At 32.0% G+C, this 10,760-nt stretch overlaps 1 protein-coding gene across 1 annotated transcript; it reads left to right on the top strand.

Annotated features, from left to right (window-relative positions):
• Nucleotides 1-1,383: 1,383 nt before the first annotated feature.
• Nucleotides 1,384-4,851, top strand: LOC124922193 (TPR repeat-containing protein ZIP4). Its single transcript, XM_047462928.1, has 5 exons — nt 1,384-2,699; nt 2,954-3,143; nt 3,232-3,264; nt 3,394-4,017; nt 4,094-4,851. The coding sequence occupies exons 1-5, from the start codon at nt 1,384-1,386 to the stop codon at nt 4,778-4,780; spliced, it is 2,850 nt and encodes a 949-aa protein (XP_047318884.1). The 3' UTR covers nt 4,781-4,851.
• The last annotated feature ends 5,909 nt before the right edge of the window (nt 4,852-10,760 follow it).

The following is a 10,760-nucleotide window of genomic DNA, read 5'->3' as shown; positions in this document are numbered from 1 at the left end:
ATATGGCAAATATTTTACCAATTTATTTTATTTTACTTTTTTTGTTGTTTATTTTTAAGGTTAAATAAATAATTTTTTTAAATGAAATGGATCCAACAATTCATTCTAAATTATTATTTTTTTCACTTAACTTTTTTTAATTTTTTTAAAATAAATTAGTACAACATTTATTTCAAATAATTTTATTTTTATTATTTTGATAATTTTGATAATTTTCCTTAATTAGTTAGGCTTTAATTTTTATTCTACAAAAAAACTGCGCGCCTCTATATATTTTCACCTTCCCACCAAACCCTAGCCTCTTTATCCCCTTCCATTTCTGCCGTCTCTCCTTCCTCTTTTGTCTTCTCTCTACATCCATTCACCGTTCGATTTACGCGCGACTCTTCAAAACCCACGGCTAAAACTTGTGACCTCTCCCGTCTCTCCTTCCTCTTTTGTCTTCTCTTCGTTCGACTTACGCGCGACTCTTCAAAACCCACGGCTAAAACTTGTGACCTCTCCCGAGTTGAAGTTTCTTTTCTCTATTAAAGATCTCAGGCTCTCTTCATGGTTAAATAAAAGGTAAAATTTCTCTTGTTCCCTTTCTCTTTCTATCTTCCTACTTTCAAAGAGTTGCTTTAATAGTATGTCACATTAACTTAATTTTTTTCGTATTGAAATTTGAGACCACTCTAATCAAAATCCACCTGTTATTTTCTAACCGTTGCAATCTTCTAGATATTAAGATCCCGAGATGACAACATACACTTTTTCATTGAACTTGAAATTTCACTCCCTCATTTAAAATTAATTAAGCATGGTTCTATCAGCCTAATTCGTCGCCATCAAGGTCATCAAGGCATCCTAATTTCAAATTCGATATTCAGATCATCTTGACCTAAGTTTATCATTTCACTTCTTCACCCTCTATTTTTCGAACTAATTAATAAACGAAAATTAATCAAAAATGACTTAACGCTTGACGTAGAGACTATCTCTGAATAGAGAAGAATGACACAACGTTACCCGACCCTTTTTAGAGTGTCATCATACATTAAACCATGAAAAAATATCTTTTCATCAGCGTTTCTTTATGCATTTTTCTTATCGATCTTTTATGAAAAAATTGAGTGCTGACTCTAGCAATTTTTTTTATTTTTTTTAATATTTCCATTCTAATCTTAATTTCTTGCAATTTTTTATTTTTTTTTAATATTTCCATTCTAATCTTAATTTTCCCACTACCTATGATTTGGCAGGTTAGAATATTGGTTCGGTTTTAATTTTATACAAATAACACTTTGAAAAAGAGTGGCTCACAATTATCATCTGTTGAAGTTTAAAATTTTCCTTTACCGTCGTCGTCGTCCTCATTGCAATTCCTTCCCGCCAAAGTTCAAAATGAGAATATCGGAGATCTCATCGCAAGATTTCAGGCAAAGTCTTCATGAACACCATCAGGAAGAAACTCAATCTTCAACATTTTCACATTTGGAAACTTTAATCAAACAAATCGAGTCTCATTCTCCACAATCTACTCTACCGGAGAATCTATTCCGCGATCTTCAATTCGGTCTTTCTCAACTCACTTCAACCTCTTCTTCCTTGTCCAACTCAGACAAGATCAAGATCTGGAAGCTCAGTTACCATCTCTGGAATGCATGCGTCGATCTCTCCAATGCCACCGCTGCAAAATTCACCGAGGATCATGCCAAGTTCCGACAATTCTCCGCCGATTTGCTCCTCCTCGCTGCAGATGTTACTGGAGTCCCATCTTCTACATTTAAATGTGCTTCATTCTACTACAAAACAGGCCTCATTTGGCACGACCTCCGCAAGTTCGACCTCGCCAACAACTGTTTTGAGAAAGCCACCGATCTGACATCCAGGATCAGTACCGCGAATGTAACCGACACTGAGGAGAGGAAAATCCTCCTTGGACTCAATATCGCGAGATCGAGGACAGCATGGGAGGTTTCAGACCGGAACTTGGCTATAAATTTGCTTAATCGGGGTAAAACGCTGATATTCGGATCCTCGGAGAACTACAAAGCGTTGGCAAATCAATACCTAGTGTTTGCGAAAAGCTTACTGTCAACTAAGGAGGCATCGAACCTTAACGATGGTCTTAAATTGATGAATGAAGCCCTAGAATTGTGTGAGAGGGGTCTGAGGATTGTGAAGAGGCAGGACGAGACAATTGATTTGAAGGGCCTGAAATTCAAGACGCTTAGGTTCATAGCAGCATTGCATTTGCAGAAAGATGAGTTCGACAGTGTGTTGAAGTGTGTGAGGGTATTGAGAGATGATGGTGGTGATGATCATCCAAGTTTGAGTGTGTTGGCAATGAAGGCATGGTTGGGGTTAGGGCGGCATGGGGAGGCTGAGAAGGAGCTGAGAGGAATGGCAGCAATGAAGGAGATTCCTGAGGTGGTCTGGGTGTCAGTGGTGGAGGCTTACTTCCAGGCATCTGGGGCAGCAGGAGCTGAGACTGTAAAGGAGATATTTTTGGTGCTTCTGGGAAAGTTCCATGTTACTGCTAGTTCTGCAATTAGGATTGTTCGCAGGTTAGCTGGAGAAGGAGGAGGTGGAGATGAAGGAAGGGTGAGAGTGAAAGTGGTAGCTGAGGTAGTATCAGATGATAGGATGGTAGCACTTTTTGCTGGAAAAGAAGTTGTGAAGGAGAGAACAACAATGCGCACCGTCCTCTGGAATTGGTAACATTTTGGTTATTTCCTATACTACTTAACAAAAGTTGCATTACAAAAGAATGTCAAAATGGAAGGAAATGTTCATCATCATTTGTTTCATTTACATAATATCCAAGAAATCTCTACATTCTTTGTGTTATTATAACCTGTGAAGTACAGAAAACTGTTGATTACTCTAACTTCAGATGTTCTTGTTCTATAGACAGCAGATTGTTATCACACCATAACAGAGTTCTCATACATGCGCTTCTGTTCTGCAGTGCAGTAGGCCATTTTCAAGCCAAGGATTATGAAATGAGTGTGGAGATGTTTGAGAAGTCTATGCTTTACCTCCCTTGTAACTTGGAGCATAATATCCTTCGTGCAAAGAGCTTTAGAGTACTTTGTCTCTGCTACCTGGGACTTTCCCAGCTAGATCGAGCAGAAGAATACATCAATGAAGCTGAAAAGGTATGTTGGTTGCACAGGAACCTGCATCCCTGTTATTTGTTTTTTGTATAAGAGCTATTGCAAATTAAACACAGTTTGTTTCCTGCAGCTTGAACCCAATATTGCTGGATCTTTCCTCAAGGTATCTTCTTGCAATCTCTCCAATACATTTATTTATTGCATACTTTACTAACATGAAAGAATCCAGAACAACAAAACAAAATTAAAGTTTAGACAAATTCTAAAGCCATTTGTTTTCGTTTTTATGCAGTTTAAGATCAAGTTACAAAATAATGATGTGGATGGTGCAATTGCCCAGATGCAATCCATGCCAACCTACCTGGACTTTACTCCGGGGTTTCTGTCTCTTGCAGCCCATGAAGCTTTAGCCTGCCACACTTTTCCAGTTGCAGTCGCCTCATTATCCAATATCCTCAACCTCTACTCCTCAGGGAAATCCATCCCACATACTACAGAGGTGACAGTTTTCCGTACCATTGTTATAATCCTTATGCAAGATCCTGGCAACAGATATGAAGTTCTAAAATACATGAAGCGAGCTCATACCCGGTTATCTGAGCTTGGCCCAGAACTGTTCTTTGGGAAAGGTGAAGTTGGGAACCGGGAAATGAAATGGTTTGGTGTCACCTCATGGAATACAGGATTTAAAGCTGGAAAGGAGAAAAACTTTGAAGTGTGTGCTCAATTCTTCAGATTAGCATCAGAATTTTATGGGGTGGTGGTTATTGACAAAGCCCAAGAATATGACATAATGGTCTGTAAATCGTTGATATTGAGCGTTACTGCTGTAGTAGCTGATGCAATGCAAAAACAAACTAATTTGCTGGAGGCTGAACTCAGACAAGCGTTTAAACTGCTGGAAAAAGCTGGAAAGGTAATTGTTTTGATATTGACTCCCAATTTTTCATATTTTTAGTCAGACCCTTTATGTTTTAATTGTGTTCTTGCAGATTCTAACATCACTACCAGCCGATTGTATGTCAGCCAACGATCAATCCTCTGTGGTGAAACCTAACTTCGTATTCATATACACAGTACAGATGTTCAATATACGAATACAACTCAATGGTGTGGAACCTCAACAACTCCAATTGGTAAAGAGTTTTGCTGATTCAAAATCATGCAACCCAACCAATCTCATTCAGATAGGCTTTCGAGCATTGGACGGAGCTCACTCAAACCATGAAGTAGCCGAGTTCGCTCTAACCACAGGACTTTCCAGTCTACTAGCTTCCACACAGCCTGATTATCAAACCATAGCTCTTGTACTTAGGAAACTAATCGAGTTGAGCTCCATTCATCACAAGGGAAGAGATAATGATGATTCTGATGATGATGTAGTTTATGGAATGTATAAGCAAGCACATAGGATAATGATTGGTTTGAAGGAAGGAGAGTATCCTGTTAAAGAAGGAAAATGGCTGGCTATGACGGCTTGGAACCGCGGTGGTATACCTTTGAGAGTAGGTCAGGTTGATATAGCGAAAAGGTGGATGGATATTGGGTTGGATTTGGCTAAGAAGGTTCATGGAATGGACAATTATCTGTCTTGTATGAATGATTTTGTGGCTAGATTGGAAAAGCATATTGCTGCTAAAAAAGGAGGATTGGGAGCTTCTTCTTCTTCATCTGTGTAGGTTGCTTTTATGGAGCCAATACTAGATTTATATATAATATCATTTGCAGTTTGCAGGGTTAAATAGATCATTAAATCTAGATCTAGATCTATCAAATACAATCATATTGTTGTTTCATAATACCATTTAGTTCTCTCAATTTTGATTTTCACTCTTACCAACTAAGGTAAAAATTGTGTCAAATGAACTTATATTGTTAATTGTTTGTCTATTTTAATTTATTATATATAACTTCTTTTAAAACAAATAAATATAAGAAGTTAGCCTCTCATAACCATTGTATTTGGAAGTACTCTTCCCACTTCTGCAAAAATATTAAAAGGTTAATATAATATGTTAAGTTTATTGATGAAGTTAACTATGTCAATAAATTAGACGAAAAAAAGTAATGAAAAAATAGAATTTTAGAGTCATGAAAAAAAAATTACATAGATGATAAAAAATGATCATGTATATTAAAAATGATAAAAAAAAAAAATAATTATTTAAACACACAACAAAAAAAAAAAAAAGCATGAAATGAGAAAAAAAAAATTAAAAAAAATTATGTAATCAATGTTGGTGTGAAGAGTGGTCTTTAAGTAGCCGATGAGAACATTATGTTGTGGCATATATTGTTTTTTAGTGAGACTAAAACTAAAAAAAATAGATAAATGGATTATAAGGAATCTATATAATTTGCGATTATATAGTTGGTATGTTCTTGATTCTATAAAGGCGTTTATGTGATTTTTGTAGTATTATAAAAAAAATTGCATTATGATAAGTCATTATTGTATGTGACAGAAGTAGGTGAAATTAACAATTCACTTATTTTGTATTGTGATGACTAATATATGAAGTTTTTATTGAGTATTACTGAAATTTACTAGATGATATTCGAGTTTTTAGATAATTATTATAAAGTTTGGATTAAATATACTCATATACAATAATATACATTTGAGATATTATTTCAATTATTTTTTGGTGTACTATATTTAAAAATTAATAGATAAAAGAAGATTGAAAAATAATTTGAGAGAAAATAATAGTTAAAAAATATAGTATTTTAAAATTTTATACTAAATGAGCACACTACTAATTCATTCCATCTCATAAGCTACAACTCCAATTTTTTCAGTTCCTGTATTACTCAATTTAACTATAAGGATTTCCGTGCGATAAACACAAATTAAATATACAAAAAAAATTATAATAATTTAAAAATATGTATTCAATGTTAATTTTTTTTTAATAAATCACGAATAATATAATTAGAATAAAAAATAGAACACTTTCATTCCACGTTTTATTTCACTTCGGTAAAAACAATTAATCTTCTCACATTTCACATATCATGTTCTTTTTCAATGGACATCTCATTTCGTGATCTTACACTTTCACTTTGATTAAATAAAAAATCTCAAACACTACCAATCTTTTTTTTACCCTTACTTTAGTCCATCAATGTTCAATCGACATTTATCTTGTGACCTTAAAGCGCTTCGATTGACCAACCATCTCATTCCACATATATCTACCAATTCAAATCGGACTTCTCATCTTGTGACCTTAACTTTCACTTCGGTCAAACAACTAATCTTCTCGCATATTTTAACCACCAATATCAATTTATTTCTCAATTGACCTCTCATCTATTTACCTTACTTTCCTTTTGACTAATAAAAAAATCATCTCATTCCACATTTATCCACCAATCACAATCGACCTCTCATCTCAAGACTTTACTTTAACTTCGTCAAACAACTCATCTTCTCATATATTTTATAATATACAACCCAATATTCGTATCCTCACTCTGATTAATCATCACTCCATTACACATTTATCCACCACAATCGACCTCTCATCTTGTTACCTTACTTTCACTTTGACTAATTAACCATCTTATTCCACATTTATTCACAAATTTATAACCAACCTCTCATCTCGAGACCTTACTTTCACTTTGTCCCCATCTCCTAACATATTTTACAATATACAACCCGACCTTCTTATCCTCAATTCGGCTAACCATCAATCTCATTCCACATTTATTCAACTCAATAATTGATCTCTCATTTGTGACCTTATACTTTCACTTTGGTCAAGTCAACCATCTCCAACATTACCAATCCCCAACCGACCTTTTATCTCGTGGCCCATCTCCTCACATATTTTACAATATACAACCTAACTCTTTTATCCTCACTTCGGCTAACTAACCATCTCATTTCATATTTATCCACACCCTAATCAACCTCTCATATTATGACCTTACACACTTTCATCTCGTTCAAATCAATTTTCTCCAATATTACCAATCTCTTTTACCATCACTTTGACTCATTAATCCCCAATTAACATCTCATCGTGTGATCTTATTACTTAAATTAACCAACAATCTCATTCCACATTACTGTCCCACCAAATCTCAAATCGACCTCTCATCTCGAGACTCTATTTTCATTTCGGTTAAACAACTTATCTCCTCACATATTTTATAATAAACAACCCGACTTTTACTTATTCTCACTTCGACTAACCAACCATCTCATTTTAGATATTTGTATTTTTTAAATATTTAATATATATTTATTATTTTAATATATTTAAATTAAAATTTTATTTTTAAAATTTATTAATTTTTTCACTATTAAGGTTATTATATATATATATATATTTAATTCAAAATTTAAAATAATTTAAAACTAATATTAAAAAATAAATAATTTTCTTAATATAAGAAATATATAACTAAAAAAATTAAATTAAATTAAATTAAGTATTTAAAATTTAAACTAAAATTATTTTTTATTATAAAGATATCATATTTATATAAAAAACAATTATTGTTATGTTAAGAATTGTTAGGATCGGGATCAACGATAGAGACGGGGTCTACTTACGTTGAACGCTTACACACACTTCATTTGATATTAACTCTGTTAGAAGTTAATATCGTTTTCTATTCTTCGCAACTCGTCACAAACTCTTAAACCGAGTTCAAGTGTGGAAATGTTTGTTTCGACTTGAAGCAATACAACATGATTATGATGATGCGATAGAAAAGATCACAAGACACAAAAGATGTTTATGGATGTTCGGAGTCAAAGATCCTACGTCACCCCATCTTCTCAAACTTGAGAAGGATATTCACTAGAAGATTTGGTTTAATACAACACTTGTACAAACCCATTCGAAAAAATAGGACTTAGTTACTGTCTATTTTTGAACTCTTAGTACACACTCTGTTGAATAGAAACAGATTATATCAACTTACAATGTTAACCAACTCACACTGAATAGCTAGAATTTTAATACACTTTTTAACACTCTAGTATGCTTGAATGCTTTTAGAACTTGAGAGCGTGTATATCTTGTAAGGTCGGTTGTTCAGAAGAGTATTCAAGGTAAAAAGTTTAAGGTAATGAAGCAGGTTGACCTCTGTTTTCTTAAGTAGGAAAATGTCAACGAATATATTTGTTGTTCGACGGCTATATCTTCTTCATAAGACATCTGTCCTGATCTTGATTGGTTGAGTTCCAGAAGAGTACATAAAAAATGATTCTATTTGATCTTGTCTGTACTTGGATTATAATAAGCCAAGATACTCATTAATGTGATTTCAATATCCGAGGAATATGTATCTCAAAATGTTTGACTTGTCTTTGGTTCTTTTTATCATAGCTTTGCTGCTCCCAAAAAGGTCTTCATCAGTATTTGCACAAAAATGGAAATAATTGTTGGAGACGCATAAAGCTGATTTATGATAAAACCGGAAGTATTCCAATGTAGCACCGAAATGGAAAAGTACTGGACGCGCTCCAATTTGATATAAAGTTGAAGTCATAAAATACCAGAGGCTATTATTATTATAAAACCGATTATATAATATCGGACGCGTGTTTTGCAAAATGTCGATTTGCAAAATAACGAACGTGTCTTATAAAATACCGAACTGATATAAAATCGGTTACGTGTTTATAAAATGCCGATTTCACAAACTACCCGAAGCGCTTATTATATAATACTGATTATATAATACCAAACTTGCTTCTTTTATAACCGAAGTTATATAATACCGGAAGATAAAATCGGACTCGTGTTTTGCAAAAAGTCAATTTGCAAAATACCGGACGCATCCCTTAATATAAATCCGATGTAAATAATGCCGACTTCGCTTTAATATAAAGCCGAAGTGCAAACTAGCGGTTACACGTTGATAAAATATCGACTTCTTATAATATTGGCTACGCTTCTGTAATGTCGATAATATAATACCGGATGTGTCTTATATAATACCGAAGTGCTAAATAACCAGATACGTTTTCATGAAATGCCGATCTTGTAAAATGTCGATTTTGTAGATAATACCGAAGGCCTTTTTGCATAATACCAGTCTTTGATCAAATACCGACTTTAATCAAATATCGGGCATCTTTTTCTTTCCGGTTTTTTTTAATCTGCACATGATTAAATTTACACAATTAAGTTCTTATTTAATAGTTAATTAGCACTAATAATTAATTAACTATTTTTACTTAACAATTTCTCCCTTTTTGATTATTTAAATTAAATATTCAAAATCTGGTAATTTTATAATCGTTGGCTAATTATCCTAAGTTAATTAGCTAGTTTATTCTAATAATTTCTCCATCTTTGATGGTTTAGAATAAATTATGAAAGCCCTCGTTATCTATTTCTTTAGGAAAAATAATAAAAATCAAAGTAATAATTTTGATATAAATTTATGTATTTTGAAATTTTAATTTTAACTTTAATTATAATTAAAATTACAGATAATAGTGATAAAAATATAATTTGAAAAGTGTAATGGATATAAATTTAAAAAATATATATATAATTTTAAAAGTAGGTAAATAAAAACATATAAAATTTAATGTATTTAAATTTTAAAATTATATTTTAAATAAATATATATATATATATATATATATGTAAATAAATATAATTTAATAAGTTTAATGCAACATTTAAATTTAAATTATATTTTGTTATTGAAAAAAATTGTGTAGAAAAAAAAATGAATAATATAATTTTATAAATTTATCGTAAAAATTAAATTTTAATCTAAGTAGATAGGTATTCTATAGGTTTATTCATTTTCAAACTTAACATAACATGCATTATTTAAGTTTGAATTCCTATAATTCCAACTATCTATCATTCATCATCTGCACAAACTATATCATGTATCTAAAATATAAATTTAGGTAAGGTGAAAACTTACTTTAACTTATAAATGTTGATCCATAAGATGTAAGATTCACATCATATTCCATATTGTTCAATCATCGTCTAGTTATAATTGGTAGTTGACGATTTAATGTATCTTCTTAATTCAGAAACAATTCTAAATCGAGACAGGTAAATTTAAAATTATGAGATGATTGAGAAAATCTCGTTTAGGGTTTCAAACAATACAAAACTTAATCATTTTTGCACTAATCCTCATGAAAAATTGCACATATTATTTATAACATTATTGACATATAAATTCACAACAAATATATAAATTCACAACAAATATTTAGCCAACAAGAAAATGAGTAAATATAATTATTCAAATCAAGATTTCATATATATATATATATATATGATAATGGATTAAAATTAATCAATATCAATATTAGAATATACTAATATGCATAAACGGAAATAAGGTAAAGTAAATAAATGAAATAAGAACGAATCAACAGAACATTTCTTAAATTGATACGAAAAAGTTATTTAACAAATAAAAAATGATGCTACCGAACAAAGAATTAGAATTATCGGATGATGAGTCGATCAAACAACCTATCTTCTTTAACTCTATTTGTTAAAAACAAATCCCCAAAACCAACTAGAAGTTCTAGCTTAGGAACCTAAAAATAGAATCAATCAAATATGAATCTCTTATCTATGCTTTCTTAAAAGATCTAGATATCAAATATAAACAACTTATTTACGTGTCTTCGAACGGGTCACTTGT

Source organism: Impatiens glandulifera, chromosome 1, assembly GCF_907164915.1.
Source record: "Impatiens glandulifera chromosome 1, dImpGla2.1, whole genome shotgun sequence".
Classification (NCBI taxonomy): domain Eukaryota; kingdom Viridiplantae; phylum Streptophyta; class Magnoliopsida; order Ericales; family Balsaminaceae; genus Impatiens; species Impatiens glandulifera.
This window is presented reverse-complemented; position numbering and strand designations above follow the sequence as displayed.